This window comes from Carya illinoinensis, chromosome 9 (genome assembly GCF_018687715.1).
Source record: "Carya illinoinensis cultivar Pawnee chromosome 9, C.illinoinensisPawnee_v1, whole genome shotgun sequence".
Taxonomy (NCBI): Eukaryota; Viridiplantae; Streptophyta; class Magnoliopsida; order Fagales; family Juglandaceae; genus Carya; species Carya illinoinensis.
In genome coordinates, this window is record NC_056760.1 from 17,855,840 (window position 1) to 17,878,488 (window position 22,649).

General features: G+C 33.7%; 3 protein-coding genes across 7 annotated transcripts; 2 read left to right on the top strand and 1 right to left on the bottom strand.

The window, feature by feature from the left end:
* The first annotated feature begins 2,782 nt into the window (after positions 1 to 2,782).
* LOC122277382 (receptor kinase-like protein Xa21) lies at positions 2,783 to 7,186 on the top strand. The gene is made up of 3 exons (XM_043087350.1): positions 2,783 to 3,741; positions 4,606 to 6,601; positions 6,703 to 7,186. The coding sequence occupies exons 2-3, from the start codon at positions 5,239 to 5,241 to the stop codon at positions 7,059 to 7,061; spliced, it is 1,722 nt and encodes a 573-aa protein (XP_042943284.1). The 5' UTR covers positions 2,783 to 3,741; positions 4,606 to 5,238; the 3' UTR covers positions 7,062 to 7,186.
* On the top strand, positions 2,874 to 5,198 carry LOC122276883 (receptor-like protein kinase). Its single transcript, XM_043086776.1, has 2 exons — positions 2,874 to 3,741; positions 4,606 to 5,198. Exons 1-2 carry the CDS (start codon positions 2,874 to 2,876, stop codon positions 5,196 to 5,198), a joined length of 1,461 nt encoding a protein of 486 aa, XP_042942710.1.
* Positions 7,187 to 8,548: 1,362 nt separating the features above from the next.
* Positions 8,549 to 21,929, bottom strand: LOC122277379 (probable LRR receptor-like serine/threonine-protein kinase RFK1). 5 transcript variants are annotated; one of them, XM_043087346.1, is made up of 25 exons: positions 21,568 to 21,929; positions 21,276 to 21,447; positions 20,251 to 20,425; positions 19,795 to 19,866; positions 19,609 to 19,677; positions 19,458 to 19,529; positions 19,144 to 19,215; positions 18,958 to 19,029; positions 18,785 to 18,856; positions 18,603 to 18,674; positions 18,441 to 18,512; positions 18,285 to 18,356; positions 16,521 to 16,589; positions 16,157 to 16,222; positions 15,287 to 15,349; positions 15,146 to 15,193; positions 14,944 to 14,987; positions 12,003 to 12,391; positions 11,728 to 11,926; positions 11,103 to 11,249; positions 10,302 to 10,420; positions 10,014 to 10,224; positions 9,376 to 9,607; positions 9,144 to 9,294; positions 8,549 to 9,044 (listed from the first exon to the last, which is right to left on the bottom strand). In XM_043087346.1, exons 2-25 carry the CDS (start codon positions 21,367 to 21,369, stop codon positions 8,673 to 8,675), a joined length of 3,024 nt encoding a protein of 1,007 aa, XP_042943280.1. In that variant the 5' UTR covers positions 21,370 to 21,447; positions 21,568 to 21,929; the 3' UTR covers positions 8,549 to 8,672. The 5 variants fall into 5 exon arrangements, with proteins under 5 accessions (XP_042943280.1, XP_042943279.1, XP_042943281.1 ...); XM_043087345.1 differs by having other exon boundaries at positions 21,276 to 21,929; XM_043087347.1 differs by lacking the exon at positions 21,568 to 21,929 and having other exon boundaries at positions 21,142 to 21,280.
* Between the last annotated feature and the right edge of the window lie 720 nt (positions 21,930 to 22,649).

Sequence of the window (22,649 nt, forward strand, 5' to 3'; positions counted from 1 at the left end):
TTGCGGTTCTAGACATCACCGAGTCATAGCCTTGAACCTTTCTTATATGGTCTTGAGAGTACCATTTCTCCGAAAACCTTTCATTTCTTGTTAGTCAAGACTAAGAAATAATAGTTTTTATGGTTCTGTGTCCAGCAAGTTGTCTCGTCTTTATCGGTTGGAAAACTTTGTTTTTTTTTTTTTTTTATGAAGAGATCGGTTGGAAAACTTAAACTTTGAATTCAGCAAAACTTAAACTTTGAATTCAGCAACTTTAATCGAGAATTCCCATCATCTTCGGGACTATTGTCCAAACTTCAAAATTTATTTCTACTTGGCAATAGATTCACAGGTTCAAGTCTGAACTCTCAACTTTTGGCACTGAAGTCAACATAGGTACGTAGTGTGAACCCTATGCTTGCTTGGTCTGTCACATCAAAGTCAATTCTATGGAAAGTTAAGAAGTCTTCAGTGAAACGAAACTTTTATGCCCTTTTCTAGATTATGGGATGTTGAGACTTTGAAGGGCTAGGAATGTATTAAAAAAAAAAGAAAAATATAAATAACAGCTTCATACTTTTTTATATTATTAAAAAATATAAATTTATTATTTTATCTTTTTCTATTTTACACTTTAAAAATAATGATATGTTAGGTGTGAGGCTGCTGTGTAGTAGTTCTCAAAAAAAAATTGGTGAATTGGTAAATTAGTCGGACCAGATTAAACCAATGAGATCGATTCGATCTTAAGTTTGGTTTGGTTCAATATTAGTTTTATTATTTTTAAAATTGGTCAAAATCGATTCGATTCTGATTGTTCTTTTTCTAAAAATGGATTGGACCGATTCATATATCTATATATATATATATATATATATATATTATTTTTTTATATAATTTTTATATATAATATATAATTATATATAAAATAATTTTATATTATATGATAAGTTATTAATTAATATAATATTAAATTTTAAAATCTTATATCATTTTATTTATTGTATTAATAGTTATACAATACTGTATCATTATATATTATAATATATTATAATATATCACTATAATCTATAATATATATTATAATATATTACAATATATTATCACTAGGGTATTATATACCGTAATATAATATATTATATATTATATAATATATAATATAGTACATTAAAACTGGAAGACCATACTAAACTAGACCGAAAATCGATAAAACTGGAGTACCAATTTAGGAGCGTAATCGGTACGTAATCGGTTTTAAAAAATGAAAAATTGATATATACTGGTTCGGTCTTAAATTTTATCCAAAACCGAACCGGACCGGACCAATTACACCCCTATGGAAGACCTTAACCTGTGTCTTATTTATTTTATTGACTAAATTACCATTGCTTCTAATCCAATACTTTGAGAAAATTGAGATAGATGCAATATGAAAAAATTTTAGACAATCCAAACAAAAAAGTCCTAAACAATTCCTTTTAGTTTTTTTTTTTTTCATAATAAATATATGATATATGGATAATGAATAGAGAACTTAATAAGCTTAGTAAGAATAAAATTAAAAAAAATTAAAAAAAATAATTAAAATATATTATCATGTTGGATGATGAGTAGCATCCATATATATATATATATATATAGCAATACCCATGAATGATCCTAGTATACCTTATTAGAACTCCAGCACATCCATGAACTCTCCCACTCTCTGAAAATAAGATAGTAAAAAAAAAAAAAAAAAAAAAAGCAAAAATAATGTTAGGTACTATTTGAATAGTAAAAATATTTTATCTTATCTTAATATTATAATTTTCTTAAATTTTTACGTAAAATATAATAAATAATTTAATTTTTTAAAATCTCAAAATAATAAGAATATTATAAACAGATCTTAATTCACTTGATGACTGGATATATGTATGTATCAGTACTACGGGTGTCTGGCGAACCAATTCACTCATTGGGACATTTCGCAAAATAATTAGCTCAGCCATACGTGTCCGCTAGTCAAGTAATTCCATCTCTGCTTAACCGAAATTAAAATCCCACGAGATGTCTACCAAAATCTCTACTTCTTTTAATTTACGATCCAATTTTGAACCAAACTGATGCAGATTAGTAGGGCCATCAACGAATATATATGACTAAATTCGATTCAGATCATGAAAAGGCCAGCAAGAACGAACCGATCATGTGAAACTACAAATTATTTGAAAATTAAGTTGATTCAACAGCTAGCTAGCACATAAGTTTTCTTCGAGCGTAAAATCTACGACCTGTTGTGTGGAAGTTTTGGTTTCGTAGGGGAATTGAATGCTGCGAAGAAAGACAACTAAACAGGGAAAGAGCTATAAGCGTTCGATTGCTTGCTGCTGACTGTCGAGTGTCAAGACAATCAATCAAGCAATTTTGTCAATAGCTACCCACTTGCTTCAGTACTCTTCATCAGTCGTCTCTGATTGGGATTGATCTGGGAAAGTGGGATATTGACTCTCTTGTTTTCTTTTGCTTTTTATGCACCCATATGCACGTTAACCCAATTAAGTAAAGTAATCTTTGGACCTGTCTTTCTTTCATAGGGTCTTTAGTGTAGGTCTACGGAACATTAATTGTCTTCGATGAATTTCCAATTGGTGATCAAGAGACCAATACTCGAACAATAAAATGCAACCAGCATTAACTAGCTAGGTACCTATGATCACAACTCTCGAGTCATTATTCGTTAACTCCCCTACTCTTTAATTATCCTCTTAATTTTTTAATGCTCCATTAACTTTGAGTACTGCCATATATATAAATACTAATTCCTCTACATCAAGTGATCAATAGATACATCACTCATGGATAGAGTACTCCTCCTTTGTGTGATACTGCTTTTGGTACGATGTTACAATATGGCTATCTTAGTTGATGCAACCATTCCAAATATTGTCACAGATCAATCTGCTCTTCTTACCTTAAAGATTGGTATTTCTCATCCCGACCCTGATCATAACATTCTAGCAAGCAATTGGTCCACCAATACATCTGTTTGCAATTGGATTGGTGTCACTTGTGGTTCTAGACATCACCGAGTCATAGTCTTGAACCTTTCTTACATGGGTTTTATGGGTACCATTCCTCCACATATAGGAAACCTTTCATTTCTTGTTAGTCTAACACTGAGAAACAATAATTTTCATGGCTCTGTGCCCAATGAGTTGTCTCGTCTTTACCGGTTGAAAAACTTGGATCTTGGATTCAACAACTTCAGTGGAGAAATCCCATCATCTTTGGGACTATTATCCAAACTTCAAAATTTGTTTCTACTTGGCAATAGATTCACAGGTGCTATCCCACAATCCTTATCGAATATGTCTTCCTTGGAAATTATTGATTTGGCCTTCAATGGGTTCTCGGGTTACATACCTTCCTCCCTCTTCAACATATCTACCTTGCAAGCAATTGATCTTGGAGTTAATAAGCTTTCGGGTCCGATGCCTTCTATTTTGTTTAAAATGCCTTCGCTACAATCGATTGATTTCTACTCCAACGAGCTCTCAGGGATACTTCCGACGGATACGTTTAATCATCTTCGCAACTTACAAAGGCTTCAACTTGCTTATAACAGATTTTATGGCGGACTTCCATCCACTTTGTTCAGCTGCAAACAACTGCGATATTTCTCGGTGTGGAGTAATCATTTAAACGGAAGAGTACCGCCGGCAATCGGAAACTTAACCATGCTTATGACTTTGGAACTTGCCGAAAACAACTTTACTGGTATGTGATTAATTTAGTCATTAATTATATGTAATTTGTGCATTACAATCATGGAAAGCATCATTGATTTGCAGATGTACGTACGTACAAAATGATTGTTAATTTTCGGATTGGTCCACTTTCAACACATACAGACCAGAAAAGTAGAACGTTTTAAGGAAGTCATCTAGGACAAAAAAAAAAAAAGTTAATATTCGTAGAGGATAGAAATATATAATCTGTTCATTACTGTTTTTTTTTTTAAAAAAGAAAAAAAATTGTTCATAGATATATAATTTATTTATATTTTTCCCAAGACAAACTATATATTACGTACAATACTGTATTCCATGCTCACTAGAATTTTAAACTAAGGTCCAAGCCGTACTAGTTAAGTTAAAGAGATAATAATTACGATCGGTTCGTTTTAATTCATTGGAGAAAATGTAATTATCTCTCTGTATAATTCTATATATATATATATATATATATTTATACATAAACACACGAAAAGTAATAAATTGTCCAAGGACCAAAGCTCCGTCTTAATTAATGCATGGGGAATGCGAACAATACTCAAGCTTAGATTTCATGGGAAATCCGTCTTAATTAATGCATGGCCTTTTTATTTTTTATTTTTTTATTTTTTTCATATATATTTTTTATACCTTTAAATATTTAAAAAGAAATTCACAATATTATTAAAAAATTAATTCCTTAATCATTATTTAAAAAATAAATAAATATCTATCGGAACCCGCTTTTAGATCCATTATCAGTGGATTTAACGTTTTCCTTTTTTGGATTATTAATATATATGATTCACTGAATCTCTTTTTTTTTTTGGCTAAACTAATGTACTCGTGATTATTTATATTATGGTAGGTGCAATTCCGAATGAAATTGATTATCTACAAAACTTGAAGAAGCTCAATATCGGAGACAACCATTTCTCTGGACCAATTCCATTTGAGATTTTCAATATCTCAAAATTACAAATCCTTGGAATGCCTTTGAATAATCTCACTGGTCCTCTCCCATCAAATCTAGGCCTTTTCCTTCCAAAACTTCAGCGGCTTCTGCTTGGGGGAAATAAACTCAATGGAGCAATTCCCAGCTCCATCTCCAATGCATCACAACTCACTCATCTAGACTTGTCTGTGAACTCATTCTATGGCTTCATTCCAAATATAATTGGTAATTTAGGTTTCCTCGAGTATCTCAACTTAGAAATCAATAACTTGACTATTGGATCTCCAGAAATGAATAGCCTTTTTCTCTTCTTTGTCAAATTGCATATATTTGGAAATACTATCTTTTACAGAAAATCCACTAAATGCTATCCTTCCCAATTCCATTGGAAATCTCTCCACTTCTCTTCAAAAAATTTTTTTGGGTGGTTGCAATATCAAGGGCAACATTTTCCAAGATATTGGCAATTTCAGCAGCTTGACAACTTTGGACTTAGGGAACAATGAGTTGGTTGGATTGATTCCAACTGCATGGGGGAAATTGGGAATGCTCCAAGGTTTATATCTGAATAGTAATAGATTGCAGGGTCCCATCCCATCAAATCTCTGTCATTTAAAGAGCTTGTTTGAGTTACATTTAGGAGGCAATGAGCTAGTTGGACAAATTCCTGAATGCGTAAATAATCTGGCTGCGCTAAGAAAGCTCTACTTAGGCTCAAACAAATTAACTTCTATGATTCCTTTGAGCTTGTGGAGCTTGATAGATGTATTGGAGGTTGACCTATCATCGAATTCTCTAAATGGCCCCCTCTCATTAGATCTTGGAAATTTGAAGGTACTGAGACAGTTGGATTTATCAAACAATCGATTATCGGGTGATATCCCGATGACAATCGGTAGTCTCAAAGATCTACATAGTCTCTCCTTAGCAGGAAATCAATTGGAAGGTTCAATTCCTAAATCATTTGGTGATTTGGTAAGCTTGGAGCTCTTGGATGTTTCTGGTAATAATTTATCTGGAGAGATTCCCAAATCCTTAGAAGCACTCATATATCTTAAATATTTGAATGTCTCATTCAATAGACTACGAGGAGAAATTCCTACAAGAGGACCATTTATAAACTTCTCGGCTGCATCGTTTATGTCAAATGATGCACTTTGTGGTGCTCCCCAATTGCAAGTTCTCCCCTGCAAAAAAGATTCTTCTCAATCAAGAAGGTCCAAAATCAAGCATATACTAACATTTTTACTACCTGCAGTTGGATTAACATTAATACTTGTGGCATCCCTTATATTAATCTCAAAAAAAGGCCAAAAGAAGTCAACAGATTCGGTAGACTTGTCTCCTTTAGCACCATGGAGAAGAGTTTCTCACCATGAGCTTCTACGAGCAACAGAAGGGTTTAATCCAAGTAAGTTGATTGGAGAAGGGAGTTTTGGGTCTGTGTACAAAGCAACATTCTTGGATGGTAAGGATTTTGCAATAAAAGTTTTGAATTTGCAAATAGAAGGGGCTTTTCATAGCTTTGATGTAGAGTGTGAGGTACTAAGTAATATTCGTCATCGGAATCTTGTCAAAATCATTAGTGCTTGCAGTAATATCGACTTCAAAGCCATTGTATTGGAATACATGCCTAATGAGAACTTGGAGAATTGGCTTTATTCTGGTGACCGCTTTTTGAGTATGTTACAAAGGCTAAACATAATGATTGATGTGGCAACAGCACTAGAATACCTTCATTTCGGTTACTCGAAAACTATTGTGCACTGTGATTTGAAGCCTAACAATATATTGTTGGATGAAGAAATGATTGCACATGTTGCTGATTTTGGAATAGCCAAGCTCTTAGGAGATGAGGATCTTATAAAGCGAACCATGACCCTTGCTACTATTGGGTATATGGCACCAGGTGATCTTATAATGCTGCTTTTGCATTCCATTGATCATTAAATATTGATTTATACCCTTCAAATCATTTAAATTTATCCCTTTTTCTTTTGTATGATGCAGAGTATGGATCCGAAGGGATTGTTTCTACAAGAGGCGACGTGTATAGCTATGGCATTTTACTGATGGAAACTTTCACGAGAAAGAAACCTACAGATAACATGTTTGTTGAAGAGATGAACTTGAAGCTTTGGGTAGAGGAATCTCTAGCTGATCTCTCCATAGTTGAAATCATTGATGCCAGTTTGTTGGGAGAGGAAAGATATAATGATGCATCTACGATGGACAGCGTATCATCTATCATGGGACTAGCTTTGGACTGTTGCGTAGATTCACCTGAAGAGAGGATCAATACAAGAAGTATTCCAATAGCACTCAACAAGATCAAATCCAAGTTTCTACAAGATTTTCAAAGAACTTGATCATTTTAGATATATGTTGATTTGCTTAATTTGTCTGCGACTCTTCTTTAGTTAATGTTTGTTCCTTTCCAAATATTACAGTGACTCCCCCCATCTTTAAGATATATACTTGTTTTGTGTTGCCATTTTTGTACTTATCGTTGATCTTTTTTTTTTCCCTATAGAATATGATGATGACATTTTATTATTGATATATAAATAGGATATTCGAATATTAGAAAAAATTATAGAGATACAATCTTTTGTACAGCTATGTTTTAAATGAAAAGTATTTTCATCAAAAATTTACGAAAATAACATCACTTTATATAAATATACTCGTTTTAAAATATCGTTGTATAAAAAGTTGTAAAATTAAAGAATTATTTTGAAACACTGATAAGAAAATAAAAGGGTAAAAATATTAAAAATAAAAATGGGTCTCTCCTTCCATAAATATTGCCAAACACATGATGTGAGAATTTATCAACATTCCATATTGATATCTTATTTCTCGGAAAATATTAGTAGAATCCCTTCAAACTTTTCTATTAATTATTTTAATTTTATTTATTTATTTATTTTTATTTGATGGTTAAGAAAGTGATTATTAATAAAGTTATGTATTTTTTTATTAATGATTAAAAATATTAAAAAAAATTAAATAAACTAGACGAGCAAGCCAGCCGTACCCTTATATCTCTCCTCCACACTAGACATGCTCAGAGAAAACCGAGGATGTAGCAGAGACCGGTCCAAAAGAACAAAAAACTTTTTTATTTTTTTCATTTATTTTTTTATATTTTTAATTTTTTAAAAATAAATTAAATTCTTAACATCACTGAAATAAATACTTCATTAATTATTAAATAAAAAAATTATAGAGATGCCGGTCACTTCAAGATTTTTCTAAAAATTATAGGATGATGTAAGGTTGATGGAATTTCGTACAATGCTAGAACCAAGATCTTATAATTGAGACATTAGAAAAAAGGAAAAGGATAGTACGATATGTTTACTTGTGTGTTTTATTTTATTTTTATTTTTTTTAATAACTAAAGAAATGATTATTAATAAGTTTCTATTTTTTAATGATTAAAAATATTTAAAATATATTTTTAAAAAGAAAGAGAAAAAATTCATTTTATTTGTGATGCACGTTTCTAGCATTGTCCCAAAAACATCACGGATTTTTGTCTTCATCTGCCTAAAAGACGTTGATTCACGTGCATCATACATGGTTATATTAAAAAAAATGACGCAAAATGTGTAAATAATACTTAAAATAAATGCACATAAAATTTTTGATATATATAGGTATGGACTTTCTTATATAATACTAATGTTTGTTAATACGGTTCAGAAAGCTAGATAATGGAGACGCGAATATTTATAAGAGATGCGAACAATTGCAACAAGGATTTATTTTTATGTCTTCGTATTCAGATATATTGTAATCAAATTACCTTCCACTAATTTTTAGATTAAAAAAAAAATACACACGAAAAAAGAAGAAGAGTGGAAATAAAAGTTTAAATTTTCAGTGTCCTCACAGTGCAGTTAATAATCCATCTGTAAAAGAATGCCAACTTTGATTACAGAGCTACAAAGAGGAATGACTACTCACACTTCTCAGCAAGATTCTGAGTATGGTTTGATTTCACCGAAGTCATGTCCACATGTAGAGGAAGAGCAAAATGTTGTTGAATTGTGGGTTTGGCTTCCACTCAAACTCTGATTTTGCGTGGCTTTATGGAGGTCTCTCATGGCCTTAAACCTCAGGTCTTCATGATAGCTGCTTGCTTCCGGGATCTGGTCTGGAACAGCCAATCGCCCTTCAAGCATGCTTACCACCTCAGACATGGTTGGCCGAAGTGATGCGGATGCATTTGTGCATAACAAAGCTACTTTAACCATAATTTCAGCTTCCTTTTCGTCAACCTCAGACTCCAACCTCTCATCAATGAGCTTCATCAATTTTCCAGTTTGTTGCAAATGACAGGCCTGCAATATAATTTATTCAATTATCATATTGTATAAATTTATGGTAGCTTCGGGAATGAGTTAGTAACAATTGAACACGGATACGAAGTTGTATGGTACCCGATCTAAAAGACAAACACAGTTGTCACTTGGCATATAATTATTGTTGTTCTTTCCACTGAAAATTTCCAAGGCCAAAACTCCAAAACTGTAAACATCTGCTTTGTATGTCAGATAACCCCATAATGCGTATTCTGGAGCCATATATCCTCTGCAGATCAAAATCTGAATGCAATTAATGCCAATTAGCCACATAAATAACTATAAGATTGTAGATAAGTTAGAAACCGACATGGTTCCAGCAATTCGGGTGGTAATGTGGCTCTTCTCCTCTTCATCTAGCCTAGCCAATCCAAAGTCAGATATTTTAGGGTTCAACTCTCCATCCAGCAACACATTAGTTGCTTTGATGTCTCTGTGAACAATCTTGAGTCTTGATTCTTCATGGAGAAAAGCTAGACCTCTTGCTATCCCAATACAGATCTTAAGCCTTGTAGGCCAGTCTAGTTTAAGCTGACTGTTTTCTGGATGTACAAAGACAAGAAATTCATTGAAAAAGCATAAAAAGGGGACACTGATACAAGAACACACTACAAAGAGAAACCAAACTAAATAAAACTGCCAAAACTGAAAGGATAAAAAACAAAAACAATGACCATCTGAAAAATTCGGGAAACCTACAGGGAAAAACCAGAAAAAGGAAGATACAAGAACACATACAAGGAGAAACAAAAAACCTGAAGACACAAGAACACAGGAAACATTCAAGGAGAGACCAAAAAAAATAAAGAAAAGAATATAAGATTCGAAAGCCAGATAAGCTCAGCTGAGGCAAACTTTAGCTGCATAAAACTTCAAATCACAAACAGTTCATACTATATTATTTTTATCATAATATCTCACAGCTGAGCAGAATGACATATTACTCACCAAATAGGGCACCAGCAAGGCTATTATTTTCCATGTACTCGTATACCAACAATAATTGATCCCCTTCAATGCAACATCCATGAAGCTTCACAAGATTTGGGTGTTGCAAACAGGAAATCATTCCCATCTCATTTAAAAACTCCCGATTACCCTGTTTTGATTTAGACGAGAGCTGCTTAACTGCTATGACAGTGCCATCAGGTAATTGACCCTGCACCCAACCTTACTCAAATAAGCAGGAAAATCCATACTCAAATGGAATAAGTCAAGTGAAGTAAGTTTTGGTACCTTGTAAACAGGACCAAAGCCACCTTCTCCAATTTTGTTGGCATAATCAAAATCATTAGTAGCAGCTTTTATTTGTTTTAAGCTAAAAGTCCCCGTCACCGAATCTAGTCGTCTAGCGTCTGCACAATGACACACATAAGAACCAGTAAACTAAGGAATTCACTTTCTTTGTAATTACTTCCTCAGGTTACACTCGAGGAAAGATTAAAAGCTCATCTGCATAGCAAACCATGGGGAATATGCCTACGGATTTTCTTTTTTCTCTATATATCATGGTCATAAACTGATTTCTAACACATGCTATCAACTCTTTATTCACAAAATCTGACAGTTAAAAAGCAATACTTCAACCACTTGTATCAGAATTCAATATCATCATGCCTAAGAATCCCTTTCCGTTGCAAAACAAAAATGCCCAAACAATTTAGCTCAGTATCTCCTTCAATAAACTTTTCTTTTTGAAAACAATACCTACATAACTTGGTCCAACGAATGCAGCATAATTCAAGAGCCAAAAACGATGCTTCGTGGGCAGATTGTTGTGATAAATATTCCTTATGGAAACACTTTTTAAAGAAGATTTAAGCCTAGATTTTGCTATCAACTGATAAAATTAGGTATAATAATTTAATAATGCACATTTGGATGCATTTCTCTAGCAAGTTAAGATGTGTAAACCACAACCACAAAAGTCAAAAAGTCAAGACATCCTACTCCTTGGACATCATTTGGTCATTCAACTTGGCTGTGTACAGGCAATTAAATCAATTTGAGAATCAGACATTTGATTATAGCCTGCACCTTTTTTCCCCCTCCTTTTCCTCAGCAAACAGCCTTTCCACCAAAGGATTCCCCCTAAAAAGAGTAGTAAGCATAATGCTCCGATTGCAACCCCAACAATGATATAAACAGTGCGATTGGCTCCACCATTCGGGCAGAGTTTGAAATCTGCACATAGAAACAGATTAAACCAATTATGCTTCCAATCAAAGGATTTAAAGAACAACATATCTACGTTGGTGCTGCACTGTTCTAATCTTGCAACTAAATGCAAACTGCTTCAATTTACAGGGTACGATTTAACAAACAATGGATTGAAAGACCACAGATGAATTCCTTTGATTCGACTTCAAAATAGCAGTTGAGATTTGTCTTTATGCTTTTTCTTGAACTATATATGCCCCAACAAAATGGAAGGAAAATGATTTCATGCATCCTCAATACAGAACAAACACTATGATCTTTTCCGAGTCTGATGAAACAGATAGAATATTCTCTTTCCCATACAAAAGCCTGTCCCCCAAAAGGTTCCCAAGATATTCTCTTGTTGAAAATCATGGGGGCCTAGTGCAAGTAACTAAAGCACATATAGTGTATTTATAGATGGTAATAAGACAATGAGGAAACATTCACACAAACTACTCACCAGAAACTACAGAAATGGCTGATATAAGGGGACCATAAACTCCTCTATCAGGAATTCTTGTCGTCCCTTTACCAGCCCAATAGAATCTGATCTCTAGAACATTGTTTGAGACGATCACATTAGATATAGGTTTTACAACTGCCTTTTGAGCAACACCGGTGTAATCTTCAACATTGAAGTCCTTCGCCACTAATATTTCCTGTGGCAAAGAGTTCTTATTAAAAATTGACATGTAACTTCAAATATATAGAATTTCCATCAATGTCACAGATTACCTGAACATAGATATCAAATACACGCTTCCCAAGGCTGTTATATGTTTTGTCATTCGTAAACACTATTTCTGAAAAGTGGAGATTTACAGTGTAGTTCCCATTTTCTAAGCAATAATGGAAATAAGTGAGCGACATAGGAGATACACGTGCTGTGGCATACAATTCAGATACATTGGCCGATGAGAGATACAGAGTGTAACGTGTATTTTGGTAATCATTATCATCCATGAAATCCCCAGTGCTACTAAACCCCCAGTAACTATTGTCACGAATAAAGTACTCTGCAGCACCACCTTCAACATCTCCATCTCCTTCATATACAACTGTGACTTTATCTTCCTTGATGGCTAAATTGTTTCCACCAGAATTAATATGCAAACAATTTGAATCTGCCATAAAATAATAATTTTAAAAGTATCTATTAGAAAGCAAGCTTTACGATAATCACAGAAATATATGCTTATATACCCCTTTGTAGTCTTTAACTATCAAGTGATCACAACAATTCATAACTACTTTAAAAGCATGCTACCATAATAATTCAATCACTTTCAATTCAATTCTCTCTCTCCTCTCCAAAATTAAGCTTCCAGAGAATGAAACACTAGCTGTAAAGAGTGTAATAAATCATCCTCAAAGCCAACACGACAGCCCCACAAATCTGTGAAAATTGTTTACCTTCTGCCGCACCCAGTTGGAGGGCCCTGAACTCATGGAAACTGGAGGTCTACTGTCTAAAGACTTGCATATACTCAGCTCATTCCCAGTGGAGTTCTCCTACTTGCAAGCTAGTATGGAAGATACACCCTCCATGCTGCTGACATTGCAAGACTTGATTTGCAATAAAAGCTAAAATTAAATTTTCTTGCAAATCAAAGGCTGTCATGTCGGGAATGTGAAGGGTGTGTCCTCCACACAGTGATGAAGACTAGTTTAGAAGAGATGGATGCTCTCCTATTCTCCCACTACATCCTTCCCCAAGCCCCAACTCCCCCAGCCAACATATCAACAACCCCTTTCAATGGAAAATCTCCATTTCTATATTGCCCCCAACTTCTGTGTTGAAAATTTCTAAGTTTCCATAGACCACGTGGCCTCATGTCTTAGTACCCTCCAGCCCACTTGCAATTAGAGATGGGGGCAAATAGGCAGATGGGCCTTTCAACAAACTGTGGAGCCCCAGGTCCACAGTCACCTTTTATAAATAAACCATTGATATCCTCTTCCATCTTCTCCAATTGGTTCTTCATAAATGCTCAAAGTGGATTTCTAAGAGTGCTTCCCTTGCATCAGGATTATCAGCATCTTCCTACTCATGTTGATCCTCATCAGCCTTGAAAGCCTCCATCCATGAGTCTGTTGCACCTCATAGTCCTCGGATGTCCCCAACTATGCTCATGAGAAACTCAAGACTGTCCCCTACCACTGGATGTCAACCACTTATGTCTTTCTAGTCTAAGTTTCCAGGATTTTCTGGCTCTTTTTCCTTCCTGCTACTAGGAGCTTCAAATGTATACCCCATGCTTTATTTTTGAAGGTAGTAAATGACAGCATGATATGTTTCCTATTTCCTTATTTATCTTTTATGAGTTGTATATATATACTTCCTTATTTAGATAGCAGAAGTTCCATACTTAGATTTTGTACATAGTCATAGTTTCCTTTCTTGTAAATATATTTAATTCCTGTAATTTACGCTTGATGCTAGCCTTGTATCTTGCACAATTGTGCCTATATAATGAAAGGAAATCCTCATTAAGGAGGTATTGAATCCACTTGACAGTAATTACTTCTAAAAACTTATCAATGTTTACAATATCATTTTTTTATGAGTACTACAAATCTGATTAGGAGAAATGCAAGAACGAAGGGTGCAGCCCTAGAGCATGCGAGCTCTACAACAGAAGCACTATTAAAGCAAAGACTGAAAAGAAAATATTACCAGAACTACCCAATAAGTCAATGAATAGATGGTATCTAAGAAAGAATCATAGTTAGCAACAGAAGCACTACTTTCAACACCCTACAGTCCTATATTCCAAATTCACCACTTCAAGCAAAGATAAACTGCTCACTATGCCATTCAACTCATCCTACTTCTAAATCATCATCAAGAGAAGCTGACAAATATTTCCAAGGAATGCAGGTATCACCCAGTATACTCAAATAGAAAAATGACCACGAACCAAAGCTCCATAGTTACCATCAATGTAAAAACAGATATAAAAACGGCGGATATAAAATTGCCTCATTCATTCTACATATAAAAACGGCGGATATAAAATTGCCTCCTCTTTGTACCAAACTCTCCACCAAAACAATGCAAAAACTAGCTGCAGTCACTATAAACACTATCTTATGGTCAGAGTTAACCTCAGAACCGAAGACTCAAGCTCACTTCTAACACAGAAAGTGTTCATCAGAACTGCAGTCTCATTGAAATAAACGAAACAGGACCTCATTCAGTTCTAATTCCAATCTTAGAATGATTGAAAAAACCTAAGATTCCAATTGAATTTTACTCTCATCAAGCCCATATGCTTAGTCATTGTTGCACTTTATTCTGAATGGTGGAAATAAATCAGGGAACAAGGACTCAAAAGGCAAAACTACACCAAGCCCCTGTAAAAGTTTTTCATGCTCCAATTTAATGCAAATGTTCCATGTGAAAACATCATATTGATTTAATGAAAATGCGCCATGTGACCTGCAGAAATTAAGAGTGGCCTCAATGTTTTAGAATTTCTTTCGTAGGGCTAGCTGAGATTCACTTGAGCAGTTTTTAAATGATTAAAATAGTTTATATGTCTATACTGATAAATGAAAACAATTTCACATTTTCATATGAGAGTTCAAAGAAAAATTTCAAAGAAAACTTGGAGAATTGATGTTAGTTTCATAGAGGTCAATAGTTTTTGGAACACCAGAAATTTATCCTTACATTGTGGACAATTGAAGTTCTTTAAGCAATGAGGACCTTGTTTTCTGTACAAAAATGAGTATAAAAGAATATATCAATAGGAAATGTAGTCGTCAATCAATATTTGGAATCCTAACCTTATACAAAACTTCTTCTCATTTTCTAGCTGCTTGGAAACTTATTAAAAAAACAGCGTAATAAATCAACAAAAGAAGCATCTTACATGTTGTCCTCCTTGAAGGAGCTTCGAAATAAGTTAAGATTCAAATTCCTAATAAGACAACAGAGGTTGAAAGAACTATCAGCTTTAAAGCCATGTCAAACTAGAAATATATGCAATTAATGAGTATAAAAGTAGACTGACAAGTTTTCTCCACAAGCTGGCTGTTCAGGACCTTGCCATGTGAAGTTATTGTAGGAAAGATCACTGCATCCATACATCAGAGAAAACCATGGCAATCCTTTAATAAAAAATAAAAAACAAACAAAACTAGAACCAAAAAAAAAAAAAAAAGGATAACAAGAATCTAAGAATACTATTATTTTAGTATTTCAGAAGAATTTGAACCCAAAAGGCATGTTATCAGGGAATATGCCTTTTCTTCAAAATGGCCAAGTTATGACACTAATGCTAGTACTCTCACCATCCAGAAAATAAAAGCAAATTTGCATAATTACATGCTGAAAAGCCCAGTCAATGTTGGGAGGAAGGTTTAATACTGAAGTTGTTCGGACCTGCCTAGGGGCAGGATGAGCAACAAAGGCCCTTCTCAACTGCCTTAATATTGATTTTTTTTTTTTTTTCTTTTTCCTCTCAGAATATTACTGGAAAAGGTCTATCTTTTTTTTATTGGCATAGGGACTCTCAATGCAAAACTGTCAAAATATATTAATATCAACCATAAAGAGTTTTGAGGAAATTCTATTTTTAAGTTCTGAGACATGCATTAAAAAGACAGACCATCTACGGAAGAGAAAATAGAGCATTCATGAACTTGATAGCATTAAATAAAATAAAATAGAATTAAGTAAAAAGAAAATCAGGAACCTCCACCCTTATATATGGAAATCGTTTGTTTGCGGAATTCCACTTTTAATATATAATTACAAGAACCAAGAACTGTTTCTGATAAACCAAAACCACATGGGGATAGCACCAAGTGAAAAGTAGACTGCCAATATATCCAAATGATGAAACAAAATTAAAAGCATACCAGATTAAAAAAATACATACATATTACTCCCCGCCTTCAAAATTGATTCTGGCACATTTCCTCTTAGTGAGTTGCCAGTTAAAAAGCTAGCAAAAACACAATCAAATGTTTAGTGTTTTATACAAATACTAAAACTCAAAAGCATTTGAACAAATCCTACCAGAAAACATAATACTGCATTCCAAAACATTTATGACACAGTTCTGCCCAGAAAGGAAGCTTGATTATAGAACATCGTGCCATAGGTGTCGCATGCACATGTTTGTTCGGGTGTTTGTGTGTGTATAAATTGTGTCCTCTAGATTTTGAAAAATATTTTTAAGTATTTTAGCAATGGAAGTTATAATATATAAATTAATACAGCCTGTATTTTGATATACTTACAGGAATCTCAGGCGCTCTAAGTTGGCACTGGTTGGAATCTCCCCAATTAATTTGTTAAAACTGACATCCCTACCACAATAACAAAGTCACAAGATAATTAATATTCATCCTCAGAAACAATTTACCAACCTGGAAAGTCCTAAGAAAAAGGTGATCTAAAATTTTATAATTTGAAAAAAATACCTTACATGATGGATATTCGGGTAGCCTAGGTCATTTTGCTTACATTTTGCTTATGAAAGTAGCCTATGTCATTTTGCTTATGAAAGAAAACACTGGTTCTATCAATATGTTATGTCTGCTAGTAAGTCATGCAAAAGGGAGCAAGCCAGACAATACTAACAAGAAAAGAATTGAGAAACAATAGCAGCAAGGAGTTTGGGCCATGTTCAGCAGTAAAGAAATGAGTTTCATAGTTTTATCAGAGTGTTTTTGGAACCATAGGTCTCTGCACTTTGATTTCATGTAAACCACATATCTACAAGTATGTTGTGATACCCTGAGTAGGGAAAGCGTTGCATGGGTGTTAAGTTCCACATGGGATATTTACTAGGTGGATTGACCTTTCTAAGTGATTCCTCAAAGTTCCATATAACTTCAACTGGTTCTTTTTAAGGTCATGACAAATGGTATCAAGGTCAACAAAGTAACACCATATGACACCAGAGCACTGCATACAAGACAGGACAGCCAGAACGTCAAGAATTCAAGTGAGGGAAAATTGTTACCTTAAACAGTGATGAAAAACTGCAAGGGTGCTCTGTTCCATATGGATGTTTACTATATAGAACTGAGCTTGATAAGTATTACTGGAAGCTCCATGTGCAACTTCAACTGGTCTTTTATGGTACAGCCTAGATGTAGCTAACAATTCCTTGGGTCATGACATGTGGACGCATTTGCACACCAACATGTTGTGTAATTTGCATAAGTACGTGCCCAAGTGTCTAACAACAAAAAGATGTGCCCATGCTATCTTCAGTTTCTGTAATTAGGTTGCTTAAGGAGAACACAATATTCATAGTGTTTTTAGCCAGGTTATTTTCTATTGTGTTGATCTTTGCAATAGACTCAGAACTTATTTCTAAACCTTCATTAAAGCCATTTTCTATTCCTTTCTTTTTATCTGATGACTTTACACGAAGCATGAATGTTGAGATATTGCTTATCATCTTTGCATGAACATTTACTATGTTCTTTTGCCTTGTTAACTGATAATTGAAAGCTTGAAGCACCGGACAACACTTATAATCCTGTCTTCAAAGGGCATAAATGATACTTCCAGAAATAGTTTTCTATTTTCAGTTAAGAGAAACCAACACCATTGAAAATATCATGTTTTTCATTTTTCTTTTTATTCTTTGTAAACAAAATTGAGAAATACTTCTTTGAAATACACAACATACCATATTTGGGATTTGGGCCCAAGAGTTCCTACCCAAACTCTAGGGCCTAGAGTGGCAGTCCACAGCATTTATAGCTATATTATTATCCACTTCTATAAATTTTTTATTACCCACTTTCACAAAACCAAGTATAAAATAAATTTAAAAATTTATTTCGAGAATTCTCAAAAAAAAGAGAAGTTTTCACCTAACAAAAACATTTCAATTTTTTTTTTTTTAAATAGCCCCCGTCTTTCTAGTTCATTGCAACAAAAAAAAATGTTTTATTTAATTATTTATCTTGAAGATACACACCCCCACATATGCCATTGCAAGCTAACAGAACACAGGGCTCCAATACATCACATGCTTTACTTACAACATGTCCAGATTCTTCATAGTCCAGATGTATGCAGGGATCTCCCCAGAAATCTTACAGTTTCTCAAAACCCTGAGATTTAGAACGGAATTATATCAAGTAAACCATCATCACATCGAACATATACAATTTTTACCATGTAACCAGTTGACATACAATCTTACTATGCCAGACATGTTTCTCAGCATAGGAAAGTCCTGATTTGGCCCATCCATATCGCTAATCCTCCTGTATAAAGGATGATAAATCTATTGGTTAATTAAAAAAATCACACCCTATTCAAACAAATGCATCGATTTAAGAAATCTTTGTACTCACAACTCAGTTAAATTATGCAGGAGAGATATCTTGGGTGGGATGGGTCCCTCCAGTCCACTTGCATGCATTTCTCTTCAGTAATTCAAATTTGAATGAAATAAATAGAAATATGTGTAAGGTTAAGGTCAAATGTCGAAATCTCAGAAAAGCACTTGAGAGTTTTTGAGAAACAAGGATCATACAGTCTTGTCAGTTGTTTCCAGTTCTGAATGAAGTCAGGCAGCTTTCCTTTGAAGTTGTTGTCATTTATCCTACTGCATATGGAATAAAATGATGTTCATCAGCCAATATTTGATACCTGTGCTTTAAAGCAAAGATGAATATGTCAACAGAAGAAAATACAACAAACTCTTACAAATCTGTTAGATTTTGCAGCCTAGAAAAAGTCTTCGGCAAGTTTCCTGTCAAATTATTTGAGGAGAGCACCCTGCAATTACAATATTGCAGCAATGAAACAACAAAATCTTTCATAAATGTGAAAAAAATGCAAAGAAAACTAAAGAATTATAAAACACCAAAATCAAGAAATAAGATGCCTCACAAAGTCTGCAAATTGATCAAGTTGCCAAGCTCAGGAGGAACAATGCCTGAGAATCGGTTTGCTTCAAGGCACCTATTTGGGAAAAAAAATAACTAATAAATAAACCCCAAGGGAACTAAACTCACGATTAAACCCTCCAATGGTAAAGCAAAGAAATCATTTAACAAGAACTTCAGAGCCTTGTACTTCATTGCACAACTTGAACAAATTCACGAAGACTTCTATCACCATAAGACGTCCAATATATTAATGGAGAGAGAGAGAGAGAGAGAGAGAGAGAGAGAGAGAGAGGCAAAATAAAGATTAAAACACACATGTATTTGAGAGTCGTAATATTTCCCAATTCCTTTGGAATTTCCCCTGATAAGCGATTCGCTAGAACAGAGCTGCAAGTCACTTGCTGGTTAATTTAAGATAAAAGCAACAAAATGAAAACTTAATAGATATTGTTTTACAAGTGCTCACATAGAAGTCAATTGCATTGAAGTCCATTCCAGTGGTATTGTCCCATTAAGATAGTTGTATGCAAAATCACTAAAATGAGAGGAAGATCAGTGTAAATTGAAAAGAGTGAAATAATTCTAGTGAATTGTGTTAGAAACAATTTCTGTAAATTCATACACAAAAGTGGAGCATTTCAAATTATCTTACATATTTTGGAGATAAGGAAGCTTGAACAGTTGAGGTGGAAGCATGCCAGAAAGGCTGAAACCCTTTAGCACTCTACAAACACACGGGAAATCATATATATATATATATGGTGTGCTACCATCAATTTCCACTAAATTACATATGTCATGGATATAGAAAAAAGGCTGCTTTTGAAAACAATGTTTGCGGGGCTTCATTTACAATGTACCCTCCAAAAAACTTTTAGCAACATAATAAAAATAATCAAAAGAATAGATATAGATATATATATATATATATATGTAATATTGGAGATTAAGGCTTAGAGGAGTTAAGTAAGATTGCTCACCGAAAAAAAAAAAAAAAAAAAAAAAAAGCATTAACATAGATTGCCCATCCAGATTATAGAGATGTACAATGATGCAAGATGGAATATTTGATGTAAAACTAACTAGTAACAAGATGGGGAAAATATACATCGTTACGACATGGCAGACAGTGTTGTTCTCAAAGTGGCAATCACAACCAATGCTGCTCTCAGAATTCCTTGGTGGCTCTGGTGCTACCCCAACCATTTCAACTTCACATGAATTGCCATTAAACTTCCAATACATTGCACCCATCGTACTAGTTATTTGTTGAAGTGCATCAACTAAACATCGTCAACAATCAAAAAACCATCACAAGTCAAACCAATATTGTACAACTGTACTTATTAGAAAAAAAACAATTGGCAATCCCACTTCGTTGCTCCACATTTGGCCACATGAAACTTAAAAATTTATGTTACAAAGAACCGAGGAAAATGCAAGATTTAAAGCAACCTTCAGGCTTGAGGTAAATGCAAAGAACTAAAAAGGAAATTTATACGTTTCTTCGTTTATGTTTGTCTTCCTAAAATAAGTTTTGCTTTTAGTTTCCCTTTCTTCTTTAAAGAGATATCAGCTCAAGATCCAAAAGAAACTAGAACATTCACATGATTAAACTCCCAAGCATTCACATGATTAAACTAGAACATTTATATACTTCTATCAGCAAACTTGCATTTCCTCCACAAACAAACAAAACTCAATATGAAATTCCAGATTTGGGTTATGATTAATCCGTAAAAATTGTAAAAAACGAAGAAGAAAAAGAAGCAAAGCCAAACAATTATGCTATAAATTTTTATTTCAGGCCAGCAAGAACGAGTCGAATTAGACTGAATGGAACTTAGCCCATGTAATAACAGACAACCAGAAAACCATGAATAAATTAAGCACCATGTTATCATAAATTTTCAAGAGGGAAGAAAACCCAACTTTCCGTTTGGTCACCAAGAAAATCAAAACAAGAACAAGAGAAGAAAAGAAAACTTTGATTTCTTACAATGAAAATGATAAGCTAAGCCCAAATAGTCCATGCGGTTAACGGGTGACATTCAGTACTACGAGCTTCCCAAGATTTAAGCTTTTCAGCTTCTTTCATTTACCTCACCAAAGAGAATGGAAGAGAGCCCGTACCTTCTTCTTGGGGTACCCTTGCCTCCGCAAATCCAAGCAACCTGAAGCAACTCGACGCAAAAATCATAAAACCGAAAAGGTTCTTTGCCGTCATGATCAAGAATTTGACAAAAACAACCGGAGCTTCTGTAGGAATCGAGTTGTTTTCGAACAGAGTTGTCTTTACACTTTCCTGCAGGTTTCGCAAAAGCTTTGGTATGAGAATCCACCACTGTCGGCAGTTGACACTTGACAAATCTTATCCTACCCAGATGTGAAAATGCGTTTCAAGAAAGAGGCACTAATTACTAGCCTAATAATACGATTTGACCGCAATATACGTTCGGAATCCTCGGATTCTCCAAGTTTTGGATCCACCCTCTCTCTCGGTAATCCACTGTTGATTGCTGGAATATAACATGAATTTCGTTACAAGAAACCAAGTTTACAAGGAGAATTGGTTGTTGTTTGCACCCACTGTTTTGTATATTTTATACTTTGAAAAATCATTTCATCTGATTATCAAAAATATAATTCTAAATGATAAAATAGATAACCTGATATAATCTTAAAATCGTTCTTTAAAAGTATCGTGTGTAAATTTCATGAAAAATTGTTGAACATCTTATTTTTAGATTTTCAAATCCCAATTATGTTTCCTTTTCCGTAAAATGAAATCTAGTGAGGTTCTCAGTGACATTCTATTTTTGGATATTATATTCCATAACCGTGTACTTTATAAAGAAGACAACTTCGTTGAAATTTTGAAAATGGCTATCCATAAACTGCGCCGCGGTGGATGTCTGGACCGTCTGGTGCTTCGTAAGCTACCGTACACTAGTTGTTGGCATCACGCGCTTTGACGGCTCGTGATGTTTCACTGTTTCATATTTGATATGAACCTTTCATATTGGGCGCAATACAAAATCTTTGTGTCCCTACCTAAGGCCATGTTTGAATAAGTAAATAATTCTTAAAATTTTTAAAATTTTTTATAATTTTATTCTTAAAAATTATTTAAATATAAAATACTTTTTAATTTTTAATTTTTAATTTTTAATTTTTATCTAATTATTACCTAATCATTATCCAAACAAAAAAATTAATACAAATTTGAAAACAAAACACAAAAATTAATACAATTTTTACAAATTTTGAAACAAAAAATAATATTTAAACAAGTTTTTAACTTTATAAATTTTTATTTAATTTTTTCTTTTTAATTTTTCAAAATTCAATAAAATATCTTTTCTCAAACTATTTTATTACTATTTATAAAATTTTGATACATATATGTATGTATATAAGTATATATAGAATACATTTATCGCACCATTTGATCTAGAGTTTTGCTATATACAAATAAAATCGCATATTAATCTGTATATCACAACT

Bases quoted from the DNA above. Each gene is read 5' to 3' on its own strand.
- LOC122276883 (XM_043086776.1), top strand. From the start codon at position 2,874: ATGGCTATCTTAGTTGATGCAACCATTCCAAATATTGTCACAGATCAA. The intron at 3,742-4,605 runs GTATGTGATTAA...ATATTATGGTAG, and splicing joins TGCCGAAAACAACTTTACTG to GTGCAATTCCGAATGAAATT.
- LOC122277382 (XM_043087350.1), top strand. From the start codon at position 5,239: ATGCTCCAAGGTTTATATCTGAATAGTAATAGATTGCAGGGTCCCATC. The intron at 6,602-6,702 runs GTGATCTTATAA...TGTATGATGCAG, and splicing joins TATTGGGTATATGGCACCAG to AGTATGGATCCGAAGGGATT.
- LOC122277379 (XM_043087346.1), bottom strand. From the start codon at position 21,369: ATGACGGCAAAGAACCTTTTCGGTTTTATGATTTTTGCGTCGAGTTGC. The intron at 12,392-14,943 runs GTAAGGATAAAT...ATTTTATGGCAG, and splicing joins GAACTTCAATTGTCCACAAT to ATTCAAATTGTTTGCATATT. The intron at 9,045-9,143 runs GTACCATACAAC...ATTATATTGCAG, and splicing joins GTGTTTGTCTTTTAGATCGG to GCCTGTCATTTGCAACAAAC.